The 26104-nt window shown below is 46.9% G+C and overlaps 2 protein-coding genes across 3 annotated transcripts; both read right to left on the reverse strand.

Annotated features, from left to right (window-relative positions):
• On the reverse strand, positions 1 to 15308 carry PRPSAP2 (phosphoribosyl pyrophosphate synthetase associated protein 2). 2 transcript variants are annotated; one of them, XM_048067964.2, is made up of 12 exons: positions 15176 to 15308; positions 12594 to 12713; positions 11860 to 12010; positions 10726 to 10778; positions 10540 to 10606; positions 9389 to 9561; positions 8338 to 8453; positions 5049 to 5104; positions 2561 to 2709; positions 1791 to 1861; positions 1218 to 1364; positions 1 to 696 (listed from the first exon to the last, which is right to left on the reverse strand). In XM_048067964.2, exons 3-12 carry the CDS (start codon positions 11976 to 11978, stop codon positions 538 to 540), a joined length of 1110 nt encoding a protein of 369 aa, XP_047923921.1. In that variant the 5' UTR covers positions 11979 to 12010; positions 12594 to 12713; positions 15176 to 15308; the 3' UTR covers positions 1 to 537. The 2 variants fall into 2 exon arrangements, with proteins under 2 accessions (XP_047923921.1, XP_047923924.1); XM_048067967.2 differs by lacking the exon at positions 12594 to 12713 and having other exon boundaries at positions 15176 to 15298.
• Positions 15175 to 25720, reverse strand: LOC106032117 (chemerin-like receptor 1). Its single transcript, XM_013174939.3, has 3 exons — positions 24760 to 25720; positions 20860 to 23884; positions 15175 to 16392 (listed from the first exon to the last, which is right to left on the reverse strand). The coding sequence occupies exon 2, from the start codon at positions 23865 to 23867 to the stop codon at positions 22782 to 22784; it is 1086 nt and encodes a 361-aa protein (XP_013030393.3). The 5' UTR covers positions 23868 to 23884; positions 24760 to 25720; the 3' UTR covers positions 15175 to 16392; positions 20860 to 22781.
• Positions 25721 to 26104: the final 384 nt, after the last annotated feature.

Consider the following 26104-nt stretch of genomic DNA (forward strand, 5'->3'; position numbering starts at 1 on the left):
ATTTTTAGAAAGCTCACACAAAACAAGTCTTTATTCTTTGTCGCAGAAAATAAATACAGGTGCATATTTCATATGCTTTTCTATAAAAGCACTCCTACAAAATCACTTAACTGCATACAACAGTACAACCTTTTTGGCTTTTAAAATGCAAATATTATACAGTCACTTCATTTTATTATCTTTTAAAGCACTTGTAGCAAGCAGCTTTGGAAAAGGAATGCTTAATTTAGAAGCCAAATTCTTGCCTCAAGTGTTTTGTGTTTCTTTTTTTTCCCCCCACTATTTATATAGTGCAACTAACCTAAAAGCAACTAGAATGGTTTTTTGTAAAATGTTTACTCGTCCCCCCCCATCCCTCCCCCCCCAAAAAAAATCTGCAAAGAAAAAACAGCTCTGAGAAACTGTTCTACCTTGATACTTAAACCAAGAGAAAACAAAAAGTGGCTCAATAGAAATATTAAGATAAGCATGATGCTTCACAGCTCATTATCTGTTTGCTTCCAGTTTGGCCCGGGTGTTTCTTTAGACTACAACGCATTAATCATCCAGTCCTATATTTCTGAAAAGGTACGACATGGACTCCCCGTTATGGATCCTGCGAATGGCTTCTGAGAGAATCATGCTGATATCCACAGTCTTGATTTTAGGGCACTGGAGTTTCTGTATTTCATGTGGAATCGTGTTTGTAACCACCACCTACAGAAGGAAAAAAATATAGAAAGTCATAACAGCTTCACGCTTTCCACCTCCCATATCAGAACTGCGAATGTCTGTCCTCCGGTCCCCAGGAAGCCACCCTTGCTGATAACAGAACAAGACTTTACATTACTGTCAGGATCCAAACCTTAGGAAGAGCTATGCATTGCTATACTGTGTAGCCATGGATACTAACGGCAACATCCTTCCCTCCTTTCATTCTGACACCTAAGGTCAGAGGAAGGTACAAAAATATCCCCCACACTGAAGGGAAAAGTCTGCTTATTCCGGCAGCCTGTCATCTCCCAGCTCTCCCTGGTTTTCCGCTGCTGTAGTTTAAGGATGCATGCGTGCTAATATTCTAGCGTACAATTCAACGGTAAGAAAGCCCAAACCCGGCAACACCCCACCTAAATTCGTAACGCCAGTATATTTTAAGAATCATCAGGAGAAAAATGCTTGTTTAAAAAATAAACAAACCAACTAGACCGTCTGACTAGCCATTCAGAATTCACGCTTACTTCGTCGATCGCGGATTCCTCTATCAGCCTGGGAGCATCTGAAGAGAGCAGGCCATGCGTGGCCATTACAAAGATCTTGTAAGCCCCCCTCTCCTTGAGGGTCTCTGCTGCAGCAAGAAAGCTGTCGACGTCATCTATAATGTCGTCCTGTCAAAACAAGACGGCATTCTCGAGTCAGTGACGGTTCAACACGTTCTCAGACCGACGTGTAGTCTTAAGCTACCTACGGATAACGAACGCGGTGCACCCAGAACGACATCTAATCTTTTTCAAGTGTAACAGTTTACGTCCAATGCAAAAAGGACATTTTTGTTGATGCTGTTCTTCTGACACCTGAGCTAGATGGCAAGCATTAGGGTGGAAAAACAGAGCGTCCAAACCTACAGTAACATCACTCCGTAGTTCACGCAATCAGCTTCAGTAAATGTGCAGACTACTGCCTCATGGTATAAAAAGCACGGTATCAAAAGCCCACCACAAAAGTTCAGTTGCTGACACAGCAAAAATATACTCGATTTTTGTAACTTCAGCATATTTAGTATAATTTATCAAAAGCTACGGAATCTTACTTACCACGATGATAGCTATTCTTCCTCCTACATCGCCAACAACTGTGATGGGTGGTTTTTCCTTGGGAATCAGCACTGATCAATGGCAATTTTTTTTTTTATAGAGGTAGAAAAAAAAAAAGGAAGGTTTATACAATTTACTTCAAGTGTGGAAATGTCAGCTTTGCGTGGGTCACCACGGTTTTAGCCAGAAGTGAGGTGACAACTATTCCAACTATCACAGTGTTGCTGGGAAAAGCAGCAAGATTTTCATACCTTTTTTTTTTTTTTTAAGCTTAGTGAAGAAGTATTAACTACATGCATAGAGTGGCATGCAGGCACAACCAGTTCAATCAGCCTACTGAAACCCAAGCTAGGTTTTCATGCGATGAAGTTTTGCTGGCACAGCTACAGGTCACACCCACGTTCAGCAAAGTTCCCTTGTCAAGGCTTATGACATTGATCCGGCTCCACGCAAACCCAGCTCAATTCAGCTCATTAGCTCTGTGTCCCAGAACAAAACTCAAACATTAAAACCTACTGGCAAAAGAGTGTGGCCTCTCTGCCACAGGCTCTTCTGACTAACTGTGGTGGCACAGCTCCTCCCACACAGGGCACAGATCTCGCGTCCAGCCTAGCACTAAAACCATGGACAAAAAGCATCAAATAGTAACCTTTCCCCTTCCTCATGTTCTCATAAAGAATCGCTCCTCTTTGACGGTGCCATCAGCGTCACCCGTCTCCCAAAAGCGCAAAAAGCAGTAGGTGAACACTCTCACACACAAACTTACTTACTGGGTATCTCTAAACTGGGATGAATAGCAGCTACGTTTTTGGCTGTAGGTGGTGAGTGTCGACCGTCCACCATGTCAGACTCGGCATCTTGAGCTTCGCCGTGAATGACAGCAATTCCCAACCGTAAGCGCTCAGCAAATGACTGTGCCCTGCAGAGAAAGGGTTAAAAAACAGATACATATATATACACACACATATTACAAGAATTTAGATACATACATTGCTAATCCATTTCCACTTCATTTCTAAAATTTCAGAGGAAAAACGGATCGATCCTAAAATTGTAGGAAAATACCTAGAAGAAATCACCTATCCCACAGCATCTTGTTTTCACCAGGCCTGTGAGAGTCAAAATAACCTTGAAAGCATCCACACTGGCCTTGCAAGCATCAGTACAAATGCCGCAAAGTCACACAAATCTGATTATTCCCTTCTGTTTTGCCCAGCAGTCAAAAAACATTTCCTGGCTTTCAGCATTCTTGAGATCCCATGCTTTAGCTGGTCTCATCTAACAGTCGCCAAGAATAGCCTTGATGTCTGGGTTGCCTATATTTAATTAAATAGGAAAAAAATATTCAAATGAAAACAGAAAACAAATATTCATCTATTTATTTTTAGCAAGACGTGGACTAAGTAAGACAATATCCCAGACCTTCTGACACGTAACCTTGGATATCCTACAGAAAAGAAATCAAAATCATTTTGCCTGACAAACTACTCTTGAAATTTAAACAGCTCGGATTTCTACAAACTTACAAAAAGTTCCTTCGCCATGCAGCATTTATTTGACTGAAGTTAGGAATTTATGTAATGAAGTTTAAGGTTAGCTGGATGAGTGTGGAAAGCAGAGAGTCAGGAAAATGGGAAATTCACAGACAGCACTCGTAACTCAGACACGACAAGCAGCAAGTAAAATGCAGCAGTGACATTCGCCCTACCTTACCTTGCACACCCTGGAGCTCAGCATCTAGCCTACACCAGCGACCTGCTCTCCTTGTGGTCAAAGTGAGACCAGCACGTCACTTTGTTCTAACCTTAGTATCTAGGACCTGTGGCCTGAATCACCTCCTTTAACCTTAAGCCTTGTTTCACTATCCAAACAACTCCACCGAGTGATTTGCTCATTGTGATGCTCAGTTAATTAAAAATGGAGAAATCTTCTGCCCTGTGGTTGTCATACAGTTATTTTTTTTCAAGAGGTTAAATACAGATAAATTATGATTCCATGCATATTTAAGAGTTATGACTTAGAAGGCGTAATTGTATCAGTGAAACTACAATAATGATTTAAATATGCAATATTATATTGAATAAAGTTCAAAACAACAGTAAAATGATTTATTCATTTTCCAATAAGCTCAGAAGCTCCACCAAGAGTAAGTTCTCCTTCACAAGCGGACATTCATCTGTGAAGCGCTGTCCTTAATTAGGCTGAAGCGTTCAACCACCCTTGTCCAAACACAATGCGCCTCCCTCAGACTCCTCTGAAATGCTCACATGCACACGTGAAGCTGCTGTACAAACACAGCTCTGGGATCCTCTCCTGCAAAAGTCTCCTTTCCTACACATGTGCAACTTAAGTGAGGTCATTTGCTGGCATACACAGTTACCTGACAAGCATGAGAATGCTTCAGCAAATGCCTGCCTACACCCAAGAGGCAATACTGACACCAAATAAAGGAGACAAAGGCAAGCAAATGTAAAGTAATTGGCCAAAAGAGAAAAAAATCACATAAGTACCACCACTGCGAAACAAAGATGACAAGTTGTTCCCCTCACTGTACTTCTACAAAGTAAAGCATTTTTGATTTACTATATAAAACAATGTTTGTTTGTTTTTACAAAGAATATCAAGACTCCTTGGCATCAAAGACTAGGTAGCTTCTCAGCAATTTATTAGTTTGTCACCACAGCAAATAAATTACCTCTTAAATCATCATCCAACTCTTTACCACCTTCTCAGAGTGGTATAATTCTATAGATCGGGTATAGTGAACCAAAAAGCTACAGGAATTAAGAACAATTGTTTGGCCAACAAGAACTTCACAAGGAAAACAGTCTCAACCATCAAACCCTGTTCCACCATGCTAGACAGTAAGTCATCCGCATTTAGGATCTGATCAACCACGTGCTAAGCTGTTTGCTAAGCAATTACTCTGGATTAGTGGTGTACCTCTTCTAGTGATTTTTCATCATTCACAGTAGGAAATTCATAATGTAAATGTACACGAGTATTACATCATATAATTAAATAGCTTCTTTATCATAAGCACTGCACTGATTTACCACATCAGCTTGTTTTTTTAACCTCTGCTTAGATTTATTATGATTTTGTGACGATGTAAAAACTGCACATCTGAAAGTGTAAGTGGCAGGGGGTTGCAGGCTGCATCTTTTAGTTGTTGAATATCTGTCCTTCACTTGACCCTAAGAACAAAATCAGGATAGAGATTTCCTGCTCTAACACAAGAGAGCAGATCGTACCCACCTCTTTGCAGACGCAGGTGATTTGGCCACAATTACAGCATTCCTGTAGTCTGGTATCTGTAGTAAATAACAGATAGCAATGTCTACTTCGTATCTTCAGACAAATTTCAACTCAGTAAGAATCAGAACTTCATTTTGCCAAAAGAATTTTAAGCATTTAATATTGCACCTAACGTAAGAAAGCAATCTCAAGAATCCATGGTACATATTGAGAGTTCACATCTCTGTAAATCCAGATATTAAGCAAATTTAGATTTTAGCTTAAAGTTGTACCTTTCACAAACACCACGTTATACACAGATCACACAAAAGTAACTGCCTTAGAAGGACGTATGGGCTACACAGGCAAGTATTAAAAACAGGAAACCATCAAAACTAAAGTTTCCTGTTTGACTTAAATTGTCTTGTGCATGCACACAGCAGTCTTGAATCACTTGAAAATGCTGCATTGAATCCATTTCCTCATTTCAGGGTTGTTTTTCAGAGTAAACCAAAAAAAAAAAAAAGACAGGCCTCTCCACCACATCATATGACTCCTTATAGGGACCACTAAAAGGAATAAAAATTCTACATTCACTGCACCCATACAGGAGCCACAGGCTGGCACTCCACTGCTGGCACTTCCAGGCCTTCCACCAGCAGCCTGGGCTCACTTCAGTATCTCACTGCAGCCCCTTCCTTGCAAACTCAGCGTTTTCCCTCACTGCACTGCCCTGGGACAATCTGTGCCAGAGCGGAGCACACACAGAACCTGTCTGGTCTTGCAGCAGTTGTCATAACAATAACGCAGAGCCACTCGCTGCTGTCGTAGCAAGTCCTGCAGAGCACATCCAATCTGTGGGGAACCCCAGTATTGCGGGCCTGAAGCCTCTTAGATCTGAGAATCGATCTGTTAGAGCAGTCACCTGATGAATTTGGAGGGACAGGACCCCGACACGGAGCTCACAATCTTGCTGCCAGATGTCAAATAGCAGCTCCAAAACACAGAAATACTTGTTTTTTCCAACTACAAGCAAGGTAAGTTATTCCACAGCCTCATCCTCAAACACGCACCATACTTGCTGACTGTTTCCAAAAGCACTGTATCTGAAAGAATTTTTTCCCATGCTGATTTAAGTTCTGAATTTTGGCACGGGCCTAACCAATTGAAAATGAGAGCTTTTCAGAGGACGAGTTAGGCAGCATTAATAATCCGCAGTGCTACCAACTCCACCTACAATACTGGGAATTCAGCATGTTCTGTCCTTTACAAATGCTTAAACAACAGGCTATGAAGATTAACATGATGGAAGGTATGGACAAGGCAGGGCCTGTCATTTGACATAATAAAGGCTTTGATCTTGTTCAGACATCATTGCCTCATTTTTCCCCTGCCAAATTATCAAATTTGTTCGAAATGAAGTCAGAAAGCCAGAAATGTCATCCAAGAGACAGCAAGACATCAACAGCTCCCAGTAACAAAGAGCTATGTCACTCCGAGATTAACGAGTCACTCTGAGCTTAACATGTACACATAAGGAAGATAGAAGACACTAATTATAAATATTTGCTAGGCATACAAAGGAAAACCACCAACTTATCCGTATACAAATGAGTTTCACTGATTGGACTGACTTCATCCCAGAACATCAAATAACTCCCTTCACACCTACACATAATTTTCTGACAGGGAACGACTGTACGGCCTCATCCTCTCAACTTCCAGCTAAACGCTTTGTAAGTGACCTCCGTTCTTATCAAGCCGGACTCTATTTCATGCTATTCAACATATCCCATCACAACTCCCCCTTGAAACATTTTTCATGCTTTGGCATTCGCAGCGCAGGATCTGCAGCAAGCTGCTGTCACCGGGAGCTTGAGATGAATACTAAATTCTTCCGGAGCAGCACGGGATGAATCTTTCACAAAAGGAATACTACACATCACTTGGCTAGTGAAGTACTTGCCAGCATAGATCAGGTAGGTTCTGTCAGCTTTTGTTTTAGTAAATCATCTCATGATTTCATTCCTCAAGCAGAGGAATGAAGAAATTAAAAACTGGAAGGATCTTTTAAGTCCTCTCTACACGTACGTCAGCAGAGCTCTGTGAGCACTCATTTGTTAGAAAGCACCAGGAGTACCAGACTCAAAGCTGCAGCAATTCTTCGTAGAACACTAAGACTTCGGGTATCAAGATGTGCTTAAAAACTAAACTAGGAACATGACCTTGTTACCTACCATAGTCCACAGGTTCAAGTAACATACAAAAGCACAACTTGTCTTCAGTCTACATATCTCGTTTTCCACTTTTTTTTTTTTTAAACTTCTGTATTGATTACAACACACAATACTTCTGTCTTGGTGCACAAGATGAATGACTGTGGCAAAGCCAGAGCCAGGAATTTTGTTCTACCATCTTCCTCTTTGTCAGACAAACAAATCACCAAACCAATTGTAATGATACATTCAAATGGTAACTGATTCCCCAACAAAATTTTAGAAGTATCATAAAAAATCCTGTTTTTTTCCTTCTTTTTTCAAACTAAGGCACTTATCTCTCTTTACAAAAAAAAAAATACTTGAGTTCAAAAGTAAGAGCAAACTATACATTTTCTTCTCACCAGGAGGGAAAAATTTGCTTTCTTCCAAATGATGATTAGGCAGACATAATCCACATCTTACACCTACAATTACCAACTGCACAATTTGTCCACATGAATCTACCAGTAGCACTTCTCAAAGCACTTTATAAAAGTAATATCCATTTCAAAGATGGAGAAATGGCTGCACAGAACATCAGAAGTTAAGCTCCCTCAAGTCAAGACATGCTGAACAAACAGCAGGTGGAGATTTCCCCACAACAGAAGTCATCTGTTCTTATTTTCAGATTAGGATGGATAGGCTCTCATCGTTTACAAGTCAGCCTACAAAATATTTTCATAATGCTATATAAATTACACCTACACCAGCATTCCATCCTGTAAATAGCAAGGATATTGGAAACAGGAAAGGAAGAGGATATTCAGAATAGAAAAATGCTCTTTTATATACACGTATTAATTAGGAGAATATGTATAAGACGGCAGAACAGCATCCTTACATGGAAAATAAAATGCCAGTTCTTCATGAAAAGGAAAATCAGGCCTCTCTGGGAAGGAAAAGAACCAACCACACCACTTCCTGCCCCAACACGACCCTCCCCCACTTTAAAATTCTGTTTGAATTGTTAATCTTCTCACAGGAATTTGTTTCACAAGCCTTGAGACATGACAAAAAATAATTAAAACAGTGTAAAAGTAGGCCTTCCTCACCTCTTCTTGGATGTACTGCAGTAAAAATGGAGATGCTCTCAAGTTATCAACTGGAATATTGAAGAAGCCCTGTATCTCCTTCTGATGTAAATCCATGGTAATGAGATGAGTTAGTCCTTAAAAAAAAGACGCATGAAAAAGCACATCAAGAAAAGCAAGCAATAACAGACACACTTTATTTCTAATAAGTTTAATAACTTTGTTCAGAACAAACTTTCTAAGCTACATTAAAACAAGAACATTATGCTACACGCTTTCAGTAATCCTAGTAACTACGCGCCTTTTAAATACACAAGGGTTATCCTGCTTCCCAAGTGCTGCTGTGTCTTCGACAAGCACCTCACAACGCTCCGCATAACTGAACCAGTAGTGCCACACTGAGGCAGGTATGCTCCTTCTCCGTTTACACCCGACAACGTGGAACCACGACCAAGATAAATGGTCCTCTACCACATAGCGGGACCCTAACACAGCAAACACTGGAGTTCTGAACTCCTCAGAAAGGGGCCCAAACTCTAATCGTTGCCACGTTTCTTCTCTCACAATAAGACCCAGATCGCAGTGTTCATTGTAACTGCCAATTCTTCCCAGGGAAAGGAAGCAAAGGGAAAGGAGCAGGAAATAAAGTGTCTTAATGGCTGAAAACGAATAAATGCATTCTCCCACCTCAACTCAAATGTAAAGGACAAACAAAGTAGTCAACAGGTAAGACAGACAGACTAGAAATGACAAGGTACAACTGCTCAAAAATGTTAGAAAGGCCAAGAACAGCATTATGAGGGAGGGATAGCACAGCCCAAAGCAGCAGACTCATCTCGCCAGTACAGCAGGATGCAATGTAAAATGGATGTTGCGAGATTTATTTATTTTTAAATGAACTCACCATCTAGAAATACCTCTAGTTATATTCTATGCGTATTTTAAACTTACTAAAAATAACTGCAAAGTTTTTCAACAAAGTCCCACCTTGTGCACAGACCCCTTTGGATCTGAGCGCTGCCCGTGGGATCCCCCATTTCCTTGATTATTTCAGAACAACCTGCATTCTTACCAGCCTTGCACATCATTGAAGCCAGTAATTTAGAGACAATGGAGCCCCTTTTCCTCATCTTGCACTGCTTGCTGTATGGGAAGTAAGGAATCACTCCAATAATGCTTTTGGCACAGGATGTTTTACAAGCGTACACCATGATCAGGAGTTCCATGATCGTAGTATTCACATCCCTGGAATGAGAAGCGTCTAGTTCTGTATTCATGCATAAAAATCCTGCAGCTGAATTCAACACAATATCTACATCCATTACTTCACTGTATTAGAGTGAGGGAGATCTTCATTGCAAATCCAGCTGCACACCTAAGGATGTAAGCGCCCTGTACCCAGCATTTTTATTCTTTACTAGAATTACATTTCATTATTATTTTCACTTTTTTTTGGTCAATTCAGCACTTTTCAGCATACTCCATTTTCAGGCTTTTGGTAATACAGCATGTTGCTGCGACAAACTACACCATAATTTAATCTCCAACATCTATTTCTATTGCTCACAAAGCAAAATAGATGTATTTTTCAGTATCAATAACCTTTAAAAAAAAAAATCAGATTTACAACATACTTCTCTTTTGTTCAAGCCAACAGCAGGCTAAATATTTACTAACTGCCATCTATTTTCTGATCTAAACAAGAAGACTGAGAGGGTATCTATGGATGAGAACCAGTCATCAACTACAAGACCTACTATTTCCGGTGCCATTAGAAATCAAAAAAAGTCTTTGCATTTTTAAAGTTCTTTTCACAAAAACAACAAAACTGTTTTCTGAATCACAGGACACATTGCCTAGGAAATGCTCCTCCTACATTTAGAGCTTTCTGATGGTGCTGGAGCCATGGTAGCTGAAAAGGGAGGAATTTAAAGAGAATGTCATGAGCAAAAGAATGCACTTAGCGAAAGAACACAGAAACCATGGGGAAAGTTTCATTGACATTTTCATTGAAAATGAAAATAGAAGTTAGCTTACACTGAAGTCTTCTTTGTGCATGTACCAAAACAAAAAAAAAAGCACACAAAGAGAAGCCTCTGTAATTAATCTAAGCTTATTATACTGTGTCACATACATAATATGCAAAGAAAAGTTAGAACAGAAGCATTCCTATGGACAGTCCACATCAAAATGCTAGTACAGCGCCTCTCAACAACTACTCACTTTGAAACCGTCTGGATGATGAATACATCCTTCCCTCTCACAGACTCCTGGATCTGCACTCGTGTTTCTGTCAAGAGAAATAGGTAAGATGCGCAGGAGCAAGATGCAACGGAATCAAGAAAGGGGCAGTGATAAAGGCAGACTGTAGTTAGGTTAAGTTTCCAGTTTTGCCCATGAAATGCTCACCTCTGTTTGGCTCTTGATAAACCTGAACCTTCCCCATCTCAACCCCTAATCGCCTGCAGGAGAAGAAAAATTAAAACCAGAAGTCAGTAAGTGAAAATGAAGGGCTAAATGAATGAAAAGCCCATTAAAGAGCAAAACCATTAAAGCAGTTGTGATAGTTACTGAAAATGCCATATTTGAGGAGAAAAACGGGAAAAGAAAACCCCAAACACTAAAACCAGTTACTATGGCAGAAATCTCTTAACACAGCTGCACCGGTGGTTAAGCTAAATTCATTTTTACGTCAAGCTCCAAAGGACAACCAAAGGAATAAAAAATATTGCTTATTAAATTATGTATCAATTTCTCATGTGTATATATATTTACATGCATTATACATGTTGCACTCTCTCTGTATCTATGTAGACAGATGACAACAAACATTCACAATGCTTAAGAGTCCACTTTTAAAGCATCCTTTTCCATAGATCAATGTCAGTCTGGAGGGAATAGGAAATCTTAGTGTCTGCTGCACTTATTCCACTCCAATATTAGCACAGCCCATCACCACTAAAAAAAGTAGAAAAGAATATAATGCCCAAATCATTCCGAGGCATGATGCCTTTCTGTATCTAACTTTGGGTGCGTAAGCCTCAGGAACAACCCCCACAGCACAAAGTACTTCTGCACTGTGCATCCTAATACTGTTACAAGAGCAAGGAAAAAAATTACTTAAGTCATACAAGCTCTTCTGAAGCTATTCATGTACTTAAAGCTAATCAAATGTCCCCAGCTAAAACACAGTGAGGACAGATCTAGCTTTGCTCCTACGAAAACTGTTACAAGGAGGTTGAGAACATGCTGGAAACTCGTGCCACGAGTATTTGACACTACCCGACCATTAGTTTTCCCGCATTCTCAAAAACATACTACAGACAATCACAGCCTGTCACTGAGCACCTTAATCACAAGTTACTTTCTTTGTTATCGACCTGTTGAAATAGGCTGTGCAATGCCGTACACCAGATGCTCATCCCAGCTGTGACAGCTTTCCCATGTAACTACCATAAAACAGAGAGATCAGTCTTCACTAAAAGAAGTCCCATTACAACGGCACCAAGATCCTAAGCTGCCCTGGAGGCAGATTTTACTTACTCCGCAATCCTCTTCGATAGTTCCATGCATGATGAATTGGAATTAGCTGAAAACAGCACCAGTCCTCCCTTCGTTATATTCATGTTGGCCCCAATTTCAGTTGATGGCACACAAAACATCAAACCTAAGTTGTCTTCCCGCTCCTAGAAGACTGGAAGAGAGCAAAGGCCTGGTAAAGCCACAGCTTTAAAAATCAAAAATGAACAAGTTTTCTCTGTTTAGACAGCGAAGGATTTCTCATAATCCTGTATTCTCCATCATTCTTACTATTTACCAACATTTTAATAGCGCCACAAAGATATCCTTGTAACGTTCTGTGACCCACAAGCTACAATGTTTACAGACCTAGCTCAGCACACCAGCAATGTGGCACAAAGAACGGACTTGTGCCTCTCTTTCTTCCTTCTCCTGTCCCCAGGCTTTACACACCCACCAGCAAAATGCTTCAGTACAGACCTCCAAAGGATCTCCCCTAGACAGCATCTTAACAGTTGGTTATTTATTTATTTGCTTATTAAATGCTTTCCTCAGGCTATCATCTAGCAGCACGGATTCTCTTCTCCAGTACACTTTCTAGAACTGAGCAATGCTGACTTTCAAAATCACAAAGCCAGTCAGAGGCAGAACTGAGCCAAGAGAGCCCTTAGGTCCTAGCTCTCTGCTAAATTGACTAGAGGAGTCTATTTCCATAGCTGTGCATCTTTCCACCTCTTTTCAATAAATTATAAACTTACAAATAAGGATGAAAGGTAAGGAAGAGCTCAATAAAGCTGGTAGCTGTAAATAACGACCTCTTGCACAAGGCATCCACTTGATGAAGCAGCTGTTGTCATTCTTTGATACTAATATTTCTCCTGTGAAGACAGGAGAAGAACATCAAGAGGAAATCCATACATTTTCCACCAAAATAAACACCACTAATTGATGGGATTCCATCTTCACACTTTTTATTCTTTTTTGAAACATCACATTTTCATGCCCTATTCTAATATAACATTTTTATTTATTCTAATATAACATTTCGTTCAAATACAAGAAACAGTCATGTTTACCAGCAGCCAAAGAAGTCCTGAGCTACAGCACCTCACTCGTGTAGGAATAGTTCATTTGTATAGCATTTTAGCATTAAGTAGGGGGCTGAAAATATCAAATAGGAGCTGTGTAATTCAAAACAAAGTAAATGGGAGTTCAGATAAATCAGTAAGTGCCCTGGCAAACATCTCCCTGTGGAGAAACCTAATTCTTCAAGCCACCCGTAGCTGTTCTAAAAAACTGAAGGCTTATCGACTATCAAGTGCTCCCAAACAGCATCTAAAAAAAAGTTTTCATACTCAGGGGCACAGCTGGCTAGCTCTATTAAAAAAACTACCCCAGCCCACCTTTGCAACCTGGAGTACTCTTGCTTGGTTTGGCCTAGTCCCAGCAGCGTACCCCATTCATCCTCCATCAGGAGCCAGAACTTCCTAACGCCAGCCCCTTCATGAAGAGGCCGTGCTAGGCTCAGCTGCTGTCAACGAAAACCTGCCCTTCGCCAAAACTTCCCAAACGTGCAGAAAGCACACAAACGGGGACAACCTCAGCAACGGAATTTGAATGCCCAGTTGCTGATTCCAGTAGGATCCCTATACCTGGCTTCCTGGTACAGCCTTACCTTGTGTGTGTGTATGTGTATATATATATATATATACCTTACCCTGGTATACCCCAAGCCCATATCCTATAACATTAAAGGAAAACCCTATCCCTTTCTGCCTGTACTTTCAGACATTTGGGAAAAGAAAAAATAAATAAACCAACACCCAAATCCTAAAAGGCAGTGGTTACAGACGTCCAATCCAAAGCTTACCTACATCCCTCCCAAACTAGGCTCCCCACAATTTAAGGGAAAATAAAAATCAATTTCCATTTCCTAGCTCATGTTTCTTCCTTCGTTCCGCTACACACTTAATCTCCACAGCTCCCAGGTGGCCTGCCAAGCATTCATAATGGCATTAAAGACATCTTAAATCCAACAAAGTGGGCACGTACTAGAAACGCTTTTAGGTTTTGGAACATCACCTGGAAGTACCCTTCCTGTATGATCAGATGGCAACAATGTATAAACAGCTTTCAAATAGCACTGGAAATATTTACACGGTGTTTTTTTATGACGATTTTTTTCCAGTTATGTTACCTCCTTTCTGCATGGATTAGGAAAATGAGGGGAATTAAGGAATGTGCTGAAAGACAAGAGTTGTTTCCTGTTCATCACTCAGGATGTATTTTACTCCACAATATGATGCTGACATCCACAAGCAACACCGAAGATGATTTTTCTCATAACCATAAGCCAAGGAGTTTCCTTGTAGATGTACTTCAGCAGCAACAAGTGGGCTACACAGTGTGTGAGGCAGGGAGAAGTCCTGTCTGTAGAGTAACACTGATGTATCAAACTTTAGAAGGGTACTGGGATGACAGCACGCTCACAAAAACTTTATTAGGTGTGTGAAGACATGAATCCACAAATATACGTGGGACCACAAACCTCTCTGGCTTGAGGCGGGCAGGTCTTCCAAGCCAGCGTGGACTGGAAGAGAACGCACGCATCACAATGCAGGCACTGCCCACAAATTCCTACCTTTTCTTTCCTTTTCTTTCGGGCTGCACACAGCTACACAAACACGTGATGATGGAAACGATTACAGGAGTGGATGTCCACGAGCCCTATTCCCACCTGCTTCACCTCCACGGGCTTTTACACCTCCACAAAGTGAGTGTGCGCGCACGAACAGCCACGGAGGCAGCGATAACTGCCTGGGACCACCACAGCACCGCTCCTGTGATCCCCAAGGGCTGGGGGCAGACCAGACCCCCCCCCACCCCACTCCCCACGAGGGGATGCGATTTACCCCAGCCCCATAAATAGGGCTGGGTCCCCCTGGGCTAAACGGCAAGAGGGTCGCCCCTTCAGCCCCACACCTCCCTGTGTCCCCCAGCTGCTCCTGGGGGGCTGCGCACCCCCAGCCCCTCCTGCACCTGAGGATCCCCTCCCCTCCCTCAGGGGGTCTGGGGGCACCCCCGCTGCTCCCCTTTCACCTGAGGGAGCGAGGAGCCCCCGGCTGCCCTGGAGAGGGGAAAAGAAGCCGCCCTTGAGGGGGGCTCCCTCCCTCAGAGCCCCCTGAGGCGAGGCCCTCGCAGCCCCTTCCTCAGGCGGCGGACCCCGTGTGAGGAAAGCGGGGGGGGGGGGGGCGCTGTGGAAGGGGGCACCCTGCCCTCACGCAGCCGGCTGAAGCGAGGCTGAGCGGGCTGGAGAGGCCCCATTCGGTGAATGCCTTACCTGCCGGCTCCGGCCCCCCGGCCCCGGGAGAAGCGGCCCGGCCGGAGGGGTCGGGGAGAGGCGGAGGCAGCGGCGGAGCTCGGCCCCTCCGGTTGTGCCGCTCGCAAGATGGCGGCGCCGCGCGGGGGGGGGGGCGGGAGGGAGGGGGGGGAGCGCGAGGGGCGGGCGCGAGGCGACGCCCTCACCCCCCCCCCCCCCATCCCCCGCCGCCTTTCCCGCCAAGGCCTCGCGCCGCGGCTGAGGGGAGCCCCCGCCGCCGCCATCTTGGCCCCGCGATGCTGCCGGGGGGGATGTTTTGGGGTTCCCGTTACCAAAGCTGCGTTTTGTCGTTCCCTCTCCTTTTAAAGGCCACAGGAGGTGGGCGGCGGCCCCCGCCTGGGTTGCGAGAGCCCCCTCGCAGAGGTATAAGCAGGCAGATGTCCGTCTGCATGGCGCCAGGTTTCACTCCCAGCGGGGCGGCTGGCTGCGCTGCTGTGGGCTCCACCAGCAAAATGGAGGGGCTTCGCCATTCGCAGCCTTTGGTAGCTGATCCAACAGTGTTTGTGGAGAACGAAGATGTTCTGTAAAGTCAAAAAAACAACAGCAAAAAGTGGTCCCTCGATTCCCTTGTAAATACTGTCCAAAGCATACACAGTTTGTCCAGAGTCCTGCCAAGGCCCCCCTCATAACACACTTGGGTTAAACTGAATAAAGGTGCGTTTTACATTACTTGCGGCAAGAGGATGGGTTTAGTCACTCTTTAGAAGCCCAGGATTATCACAGGACAACATCCATGACAAAAGCTATGTGTACTTTCACTCCTTTGACAAACTTTAGAGTCATCCTGCATAAATTCAGCAGGATAAGGCTCTTGCCAGGGTTGTCCATCTGTCCCTTCTTCCTCCCTCCCCTCCAAGTAAATACTCAAGCACCAACCCTTTTTCCTTTTCTGATCCTTTTCCCCCAGCTCCGTGGCAAGAAGCTGTTTTAAGTTGTGCTTTTCAGTGTGCCCAAGATCAACAGCACTTTATTACATACGGATCAGAATTTTAGCATTTAGAGTGGAGGTACAAATCGGGTACTTTTCATCACAGCTTTTCTCACAAATGAATTATTTATTCCTGGACTGCAACATACAGGGTGCATTTGAGCAAGGCCTGGAGCACCTGAACAGATACTTTACATACCATGAAAGAGGAAGAAAAGGCACAGCTGCTGGGACTTCTCGCCAAATGCACCTGAAAAACAACAACTTTTGGTTTACTATTTTGAAACAGTTTCTGCCATTATGAGCTGTATTTTCCACGTTAAGCATTCACACACCAGTGCTTCCCCATCGCTCACAGTATTTGCTTCTTGCATTCTAACACTTCATCAGTTGTCTCCTTTTCCACTTCCAGCAGTCGAAGCTGGGCAGGAGAGCAATTTAACCTGGAGCCACGGAGCAGCTGCCAGGTGCAGAGCTCTCCACTTGTAGCACTACCACAGAGCAAAGACATCTGGCTGAAATATGTGAGCAGGGAGACCGTAAGCTTGTTTGTGCCCTCTGAGACACAGCGCTGCAGTGATTCTGTGTTTCTGGAGCGTCTCTGACTTACACTGCTAAGCATAAGAAAACGGGCCTTGTACCTCCTCACCATCCCCACCATTTCCAGTCTGCATTTTTCTGTTTACATGCTGGTGTTTCCACCGTTCGTTCAGGTTCACTGATCTTTGTACGTTCATTTTTGTTTTGTATTTTTGGGAAGAAGGAGCATTTGAGCTTTTTGTTAGCCTCTTCAGAGCAGCAAAGATTTCTCTTCGCATCAGTCTTCATCACAGGATTTCACTAGAGGCTGGCACGGCAGAGCAGTTTAAGGCAGAACAGCTGGAAACAACACATATTGAAGCAATGACCCATAATGCAAATAGCAGCCTTCCCCAGAAGCATTTTTCAATACCCTGGGGACACCCAGAATTTGCTGACTACTTGATTCATGCTGCCCCAAATTCCTGACATTGCCTAAGCAAACCACAGAACCAGGAACTAAAAAGATTGTCTTCTGATGCTTTTTCTAAGGCTGCCGCCTTTGTTTTCTTAGAGCAAATCAATTCCTTTCCTGCCTCTGTTTTTTCTGATCAGAGGAATGTAAATTTAAATCTCAAGTCCCAACGGAGAGGGATTTGTTAATTTTACAATATGCTATCCAAGAGTTTACAAATAGATCCTCCAAAATGAGCACCTGGATTTTATTTCGTTTACAATGATCCAATTAGCAATCATCTAAGGAATTCTGAAAAATTGCAGGGTGTGAATATAGTGGCTCAGAGAGATTTGCTGTTCTAAATCCAGATGCAACCCTGGCAGGCAGAAATGTTCAAAAAAAAAAAAAAATCCACGCCTAGTCCAGCCAAGGTGAAGGGCGCTGCTCATCCCGTGCTTGTCTGGATGACAGCCTGCATGTATCACCTGAGAAAAGACAAATGCTGCTATCATCCAGTCTCCTAAGCTTCATCCATCACTGCTCTGCCAGGTTGTGGTGGTGTTTTTTGTGTGTGTGAGTGGTGTTTGTTTGTTTTAAATAAAAGTGGATATTATACTCCTCTAACAATCTACGTGATGGTAAGAATTATTAAGCTTGGCACGCCGGAGTGATTTGTGCCCTTTGTTTGTCTCTCCCAGCAGTTCCTACAAATAAAGACATCTTCTGCCCTGTGCGCCTGTTCTGAAAGTGGGGATATGCCTATACTCCTCTACTAGTGAGGCAATCTACGTGAGTAATTTTATGATTTCTTTCCCACACTTGATAGTGATCTGGAAAATAGCATCCCCCACTTCTGGGAACCAAAGTACCTTAAAAAAGGCCCCAGAGCAGAGTACACATCTTATCTATGTGAATGGCTATGTAGGTAGACAGCATTCTTTTTGTTTTACCGAGTATTACTGCCTGACTGTGGCTTGGCTGTCTGCAGGAAATAGGCACCAACTCTTTTTGTTACAGTCACATTCCTCCTGAGTCATGAAGCTTTGGCTGAAAAAAGTCACTGAGTTTAGTTTGTTTTCCTGTTTCTAGCAGTGCTCTCAGTTCCGGGTCAGTCTGAAATGATTAACAGAGATCTGCTGCATCAGCCTTCAGCGTGGGCATGAGGTTATCTCCTATCAGCCTTCAAACAAAACAGCGAGAGGCTTGTTGGAATAGCCAGTGTTTAACAGGTCACTGCACAGAAAAATGTCTCAAGCTGGATGAAAAGGCAAGAATTTGAACAAATGCTGCCCTGAAACAAGAACGGCAGTAGCATCTTTCTCTTCATTCGCGTATTCTCTTTGCTGTCATTGTGTACAGTTCTGTCCTGCAAAGTCTGCGTAACACCCAGTCGCCTCCTGTTTACAAATGTGGTTTGCCCTTCGATTCTCCATTAGACAAAAGCTGTTGAACCGAACAATGAAGCAATGTCATTTTAGGAAAATTGACCGGCTACGCAGTGCCAAACATCCCATTCCTCTCTGTCCAGCTCACTGGGTCCTGGTGTGACTTGCCATTCACTGTATTACTGTGCTACACTACGGCTCCTCTACACGGAGGGAGTGAGCACGCATCATGTTTGCGAAAATAAAGGAAGCGTTCAAATTAGTAATGGGTCAGTGTACAGCAGCCTTGCTCATTAAAGCAGAATTCAGTACAGAAGAAGAGATCCTGTGCCTCACATACACAGATGTACAGAGTAAAGAAAGGTTTGGTGTCCAGCTCTGCCCTGTGCAGCTAAGCAGAAACCAGGAGATGTGCAGGGAGGGACCAAAGTGCAACCAGCAGAGACACCCCGTTCCCTTCCCAGCTTGGTGCTGAACAGGGCTGACCCTGGGTCAGCAGTAACAGGTTAACTCCTGCACGGGGTGGGATCCTCACACTGCCGCTACACCGAGAAAAGATGGAAAGACCCTGCTAAGGCTGTTTATTACCCATTAATTTACTAATGCTGTTTATTACCAATGCCTCTCCTTCACAGAAAAGCTTTTTAACAATATTGATCCTCTAAGTTGTCATATTGTTTCCTGCCTAACTTCAACAAGCTCTGGAAGAGGTTCTGCTCTCAGACCTCCGTGCAATGTCTTTTGTTTAGCTTTATCTAACAAGTCCATTCCCCAAACTCAAGGATGGGACACTTAAAAATTTTACTCACCAGGAAGGTTTCACCAGAGGAAGTGCAAGGGAACTAGTAGCTTTCACACAGGCTTTTACCATCTCATTAAGTCCTCCTTAATCTCATTAAATCCTCCTTAATGAGACCTTCCTCACCTGCTGCAATCACCCTCCCATTCATTTGCACCCACCATCATGCCGCTGGTATTTTCAAGGCTGTCTCAGCTCCTAATCTTCCCTCCCTCTTTCCCCATAGCTATTCTTCCATCCGCACCGGGTAGTGAGGTATCGCCTTCCCCTGCTGCCTTCCTCGGGGGACAGCTCTGGATCACAGCTCCGGCCAGCACAGTTTCTGCTCTCAGAAGGCACGGGCTTTTGTTTTCTGCCCGAGGGCTCACCATGACAAAGCCTCTAGCCAAAAATCACCCGCCACGTCTTTCTGAGCTCTTCACCGAGATGTTTTGGCTGTGCCGTATCTACCTCGCTCAACTCCAAAGTGTTAAAGACCTCACCAGACTGCTCACCCTGGTCTGCCAGTTCACCCCAAACACCCCGACTGTCAAAACTTGCTTATCCTCCGCTCTCCCCGTGCACAGCCCCGAGTGGCTCTGCGCACCCCAGCCCTCTTTGTACGTGCGGGGCTGTCCGCTCGCCCGCGGAACGGCCCCTCCGCGGGGCCAATCCGCCCCGTGCCAGCAGGGCAGCCCATTTTGCACCTTTCCCAATAACTGCAAACACCAGGGGGGTTCAGGCTGTTCCTGGAGCCCGGCGCCACCCATCCGATCGCATCTGAAAGAGCCTTGAGAGCAAAGCTGCGTCAGAGGGCGGCACAGCTGCCAAAATGTTGTTCAACCTCTTGGGATTTTTTACATGCCTTTGGAAATTTTTCTTTCCCTCTTTTTTTTTTTTTTCTTTTCTTTTCATTCAAGCTTTTCTAGATAGGCACGAGACAAACATGAGTAGCAGAGAGAACGAACAGCCTGCCTTCGAGTCAGGAATGAGCGACTACCATAATTATCAATGCGATAATGAGACTGAACACGAGGGAACTCGATAGGGGGGAGATTTATCTTGGAGGCAGTCCCTGGGCATCCCAACCCCGTGCCGATGTGAGCGTGGCTTCTCCCAGCACAGAGGCTTGGGATCAGACCCTGGGTGACAGAACCATTCCTATCCCAAGCGCATCCTGCGACACGGCGATGGCTGTGAGCTGGTGGTTACCACAGATAAAACATTCCCTTCCCCGTTTTTTTTCCCCAACGGTATTCTGACAGCACTCTCAGAAATGGCCACCTGCAAGCTCTGTAAGTCCCTTCCCCATCGTGCAGGGAGATTTCGGCTTTGTAAAGACGCACTATTTTGCTTAGCCGTGATAACGTGCCTCTTAGATTGGAGACAACTTCTGGGGGAGATATTGTGCACGAGAGAGGACAGTTCAGTTGTGGCTCTGAAGTTCTCCGATGAAACAGGGCCGGGATGCCCTAGAGAAGGCGGTGCTCTGTAGGGCAGTTACCTCCCGGTATTGCGGTAGCCCACCCAGACACTCTGCCTCATTTCAACCATGTCCCGTGGGAAGCCTGTACCCACCTTGCATGCCCAAACGACCCAGAAAATTGCTTCTCTCCTCCCACGAACTGGGCCAATGCTTCAGGCCCTGGCCTTTGAGGGTGCTGGGAGACACGGCAGGAGGCCAAGGCCTCTGTCGCAGTCTCGGAGACGTCTGTCACAAGGAATTACGTGGGCTCTGCAAACAGATGAAGAAAACCCGAAAGAGCAAACGACGGGCTGCGCGACCTTGACACTGCAATCGATGCTGGAGTTTACCACCAGGAGCAAGCAAACAGCCCCGGCGTTGCACGCTGCCTAGCAAACATTGCACTTCTATCTGCGTGACAGGCAGCAATTTGTGGCAAAGGGTAAAGCTTGCTGTTCGCTCATGCTTGGCATACGGATGGTCTCGTTACATTCCCTGATCTCCGTGGGATTATGCATGAATTTAAGGTTAAGCGCACGCGTGCCGGCAGGATCACGACCTTCATTTAATATTGCACGGCCCAGCAGACCCATAATTAATCCCTACCACGTTCAAGTGTCAGCTCTCACTCAGCACAGTCATCCACGCTGAACAGCGAGGTGCCTGTAAATCCATACAGTCAGGCTGGGAGTATTTCGTCTTTTCATCTAGTTGCTCAGCTCAGGCGTATTACTGAGTGTTTTAATCACACAGGCAACACAGCAGGCTGGGTATGTTTTAAATAAGTTTAATGAGGTTTAATATTCGTTCGCCAAGGGTACAAAAAGTCAGGTTTCAGCTACCTAAGGACAAGAAGGATATCAAACACACAGACAAGCATTGCTCAGAAATAGTTAGGCTGCACATCAAACCCAAGTAACTGGAGCGCAGTCTTATAATTCATCCTGCCATACATCTGCAGAGAGAAAAGATGAATATTTTACTGGCTAGTCCAGATCCTACAGAAATACACGTTACTATTTCACTTAACCCTGTTTCTTTAAAAGATGCGTCTGTGGGAGTGCTTCTGGATGGATCCCACTGCATGTCCAAGCTGCTTTTTTTTAATTTAATCATTTTTTACTTAAGCTTTAGCAGCCCGTGCACCAGACTGGTATGATATATGGGAAAGGATGCTTGTTTTTTGTTTTTTTTTTTACAGATTTAATTATAAGGGATTTATGGAACAGCTCTCTCCCCTTCCATCCTCTTCTCTGGACAGCCTCAACACCGACACAGCTGCACCCGATCTTGCCCCCTGGTGGAACCCCAGAATTTTTGCATCCTGGCACAGACCGGCTGCCAGGAAAGCCTGGCAAGTGCAGGGACAAATTCTCCCAGCAGCTCGCCCGCCCTGTACGGGTGCGCTGCAGGCAGGTGGGCCCAGCGGAGGAGCAGAGAGGATTTGGCCCCGTCTGCCTCCCTCGGGCACGTACAAGGTGACCCCGGGCTGGGCTCTGCTGAGGCCGTTTCTCACGGCGTGCAGGGCGCCGGAGAGTTCCCTCCTCGGGAGCCTGGGGAAAAGAGGAACGTAAAGGGAGCCCTGTGAGCAGTCACAGCCCCACCGAGCCTTATAAAGGGTCGCCTGCGAAAATCCAGAAGCTGTGGCAGACCGGCAGCACCACCCGCCCGGTGGGCGCCCCCCCAGCACAGCCCCCAGGGACGCCGGGAACTGCAGCAGTTTTCCAGCAAGGCAGGGCACAGCCCGAGGGGCTTTACGCACAGCAAAAGGATGGGTGCATGGAAACAGGCAGCCGAGGAAGGGGCACGGGGAGGAAAATGCTGCTACTCCAACTTTCTGCCCTGCCGCAGCTCCAGACGGTTTTCTGGTTAAGTCTTGGTAGGACTGAGATGCCCCCCAAAAAATCAGATCAGCTTGTGAGCGTGCACGGCCCTTCGCAGCCTCAGTCCTGCAATTACAGCTCTGAAAGGAGGGGAAACTGCAGAGAAGGGAAAGGAACGGCCCCTCCAGCCGCGCCGGCGATGCAGAGCACGCTCAGGCCCTCGGGACCTCCGCTTCCGAAGCAGACCTGGACTTCCTCCTGCTGGTCAGGCTGGCCAGGACCGAGTCCTCGCTGAACGCCCCTTCGAAGGTCGACAGGATGGACTGGCGAAACTTCTCCTTGAAGTCCGGCCCCACAAACACGTACAGGATGGGGTTGATGCAGCTGTTGAAGAAGGCAAGGCTGGAAACCAAGGGGATCCCTATGTAAAGGGCCATTTTCATCTCGTGACTGGAAGAGTTTTTGGATATTTCTAGCAAGGAGAAGACGTGGTAGGGGAAATAACAGAGGAAAAACGAGGCCGTGACAGCAATGATAATTCTGTACGGCTTGGCGGAGCTGGCCAGCTGCCTGCTTTTCAGCTTGACGGCCACGATGCCGTAGCAGAGGAGAATCACCGTGAAGGGGATGAGGAAGCCACAGAGGAATCGGGTTATGATCATCGCTTTGTGCCGCATCCTCCACAGCCTCCGCGTTGCCTCGGACGTGTAGTCATCGGACAGCGCGAAATTATTGTAGCAGCTGGTGACGTTCCTGGAGCTGACCACGGTGTCACGGAAGACGAGGTACGGGGAGCTGAGGAGGAGGGCCAGGACCCACGTCCCCAGAGCAATCCTGGCCGCCAGCTCCGGGCTCCTGCGGTTGTGCGACCACACGGGAAAGGCCACGGACACGCAGCGGTCCATGCTGATGACCGTCAGGAGGAAGACGCTGGCAAACATGTTGAGGAAGGCGATGGTGCTGTTCAGCTTGCACAGGAGCTTCCCGAAGGGCCAGTGGAAGCCGAGTGCGGTGTAGGCGATGCTGAGGGGCAGGAAGAAGGTGAAGATGAAGTCGGCGATGGCCAGGTTGAGGAACCACACCGAGTTCACCGTCTTCTTCATCTTGAAGCCCGCAATCCAGATGACGAGGCCGTTGCCCGTCACCCCCAGCAAACAGGCGACGCCGTACACCACCATGGAGAGGATGTGCATGCTCTTCTGGAGGCCGGAGTAGTGATCGTGGGCAGTAGCGTTCCCAGGAGGCACGGTGGGGGAAGTGCCCGGGAAGGGCGATGGGGAAGAAGAGACGTCCTCCATCGCCGCAGGCCAGAGTCCTGAAATCGCAGCAGCACACCCTGCTATTAGCTGCAGCTCCCACAGCTCAGGAGAGCAAGTCTTTGCTAGCAACTGTACACAAAATGTATATACGAAGCTGGAATATTCATTTGATATAACTTGATAACAACCATCCTTCTCTATAGCGCCTGCAAAGCTTCAGAACGGCAGAAAAACATTTGTGAGGCGCAAAGAATTCAAGCAGGATCGAGCAGGATCCCAGCGAGCCAAAACAGAGGGAGGAGGGTACTCTGAATGCCTCGGGCTGATCTGATCCCGACACGTCCCAGAAGGGACGGTACTGACAAGAAGGGGAGCCATCTGAGCAGAAACTCAGCAACCGCGGGGACAACTCCCACCGCTGCAAGCAAAAACCCAGGGATGCATCGAGACGAAACCAATTACACGCCTCCAGGGCAGTCCCTGCATCCCTGCAAAGCTCGTCACTGCTGGGTGACTGTTGGTGGGCTGACTGCCAGCCCACTGACACTGCGACACATTTTAAGCCAGAAAAATAAATGATAATAAAATAGATTTTTTTGCTTGCAGCTCCTTCCATGCCTGAAGGCCCACAGCAGCCTGGGCACTGTGGGGCGGGGGGGGGGTGGCATTGCCTGTGAATGGCCCCGCAGCCCCGCCACCGCTCTGCACGTCTCAGGAACCACCACCGCCCGAGAAACCAGCCCAGGTTTTGCTGTCGGTGGTGTCAGAGCACCCATGGACAGCCCACAGCAGCAGTCAGGGGCCAAAACCAGAACCGTGGAAACCCAAATCGCACAGCTGCGACGAACCCCTTTGGATGACCAACGCCAAATTAAGACAGTAAAAAGCTTCTAGACTGATGAAGCTGAAACGCTGTTCCTTCGACAAATACCTTCTGAGGACGCGTCCTCTCCTAGGCAGAGCGATACCCAAGGTGTGTCCTGGTGCAACAGCCAGTCCTTTACCCAAAAACCTGCCTCCACGAGCTTGTGCTTCCCCGTAGCCGGCACCCGCCTCGGTAGGACCCACCACAGCGCCGTGCTCCTCACCGCTCTCCCTCTGGCTCTGCTCTGTCCCCACGTCTGACTCCCCTTTGAGACACCGCTCCTCTCCGCCGTGACTCACGGTGCCTCGCTCCATTTTTCCATGGCTCGGGCCCACGAGGCGTTTAGTAGGATCCCTCACTCCCTGCCCTCGTTCCCCATTTTACGGTGCCTCGATTTAACCCCTGAAGCTCTGCCTGGGGCACGGCCTCTCAGGCCAGGTTGGCCGACCCAACTTGGACTCGAAGCGCGAAGGCACCACCACCCCACGCCCCCCCGCGGGCCTACCCCCGGGGCACCCCTCACCCCACAAAGCTCCACGGAGGGGTCGGGGCGCGCCGTGCTCCCCAGACCCTCACCCGCAGCCCACCCACGACCCTGCCCCATGCCCAGAGGGACCCCCGAGCTCAGGACCCCACTCTGTCCATCACCCTATACCCAAGGGGGCCAAGCAGGGCGGCTGGGAGCCCTGCAGCCGGTGGGGACATGGGGTGCCGGGGGGGTCAGGGTGCCCTGGGGGGGCTCCGGCTGCCGGGGGGGGTCGGGGTGCCCGGGGCCGAGCCCCCCGTGGCCGCCCAAGGTGACCCGTGCCCGGCGCGCCACGTGCCGGCAGCGCCTCCCGCCACGCCTCGGCAGCGACCAATGGGAGGCGGCGGGGGGAGCGGGGCGCGCCGCGGATTGGCGGAGGAGCTTCCGGAGCCGTTGCACTGCTTCATTGCGGAAAGGCGGAGCGAGGCGCTGATTGGTGGAGGCGCGGAGGGGGCGTGTCCGAGCTGCCTAGGGTAGGCGCGCGGCTTCCCGCGCGGAACCGGAGCGGGACCGGGACCACGATCGGGAGCAGGATCCGGATCAGGGATCGGGAGCAGGATCGGGCCGGTAGGGGCCGTGCGGGGCCGGGGCCGGGGCCGGGGGTTGCGGGATGGGAAGGGGCAGCCGCTGGCCCCCCCCGCAGCCTTGCGCGGCCCCGGGAGCCTGCCCGAAGCCAGCCCCTGCCCCTTCCTCGCCGCCACCCGGCTCCTGCGGCTTGGCACGGGCTGGGCGCAGGCGAGCCAAGCGGGGCGCTTAATAACCCGCTCACGGCCCCGTGCTAGCCGGCCGGGGGCACGGATAACAGGGGGATAACACGGCGGGCTGCCCGCAGCCGGGGGGGGAGCGAGGCCATCACGGCTGCTCCAGGGCTTGGGGGTTCCGTGG

This window comes from Anser cygnoides, chromosome 15, assembly GCF_040182565.1.
Source record: "Anser cygnoides isolate HZ-2024a breed goose chromosome 15, Taihu_goose_T2T_genome, whole genome shotgun sequence".
NCBI classification, from domain to species: domain Eukaryota; kingdom Metazoa; phylum Chordata; class Aves; order Anseriformes; family Anatidae; genus Anser; species Anser cygnoides.

Coding starts and splice junctions, on each gene's coding strand:
- PRPSAP2 (XM_048067964.2), bottom strand. CDS start 11,978: ATGTTTTGTGTGCCATCAACTGAAATTGGGGCCAACATGAATATAACG. Junction 10,607..10,725: donor TTATCAAGAGCCAAACAGAG/GTGAGCATTTCA, acceptor TTCTCTTGACAG/AAACACGAGTGCAGATCCAG. Junction 697..1,217: donor AGGAATCCGCGATCGACGAA/GTAAGCGTGAAT, acceptor TTCCTTCTGTAG/GTGGTGGTTACAAACACGAT.
- LOC106032117 (XM_013174939.3), bottom strand. CDS start 23,867: ATGGAGGACGTCTCTTCTTCCCCATCGCCCTTCCCGGGCACTTCCCCC.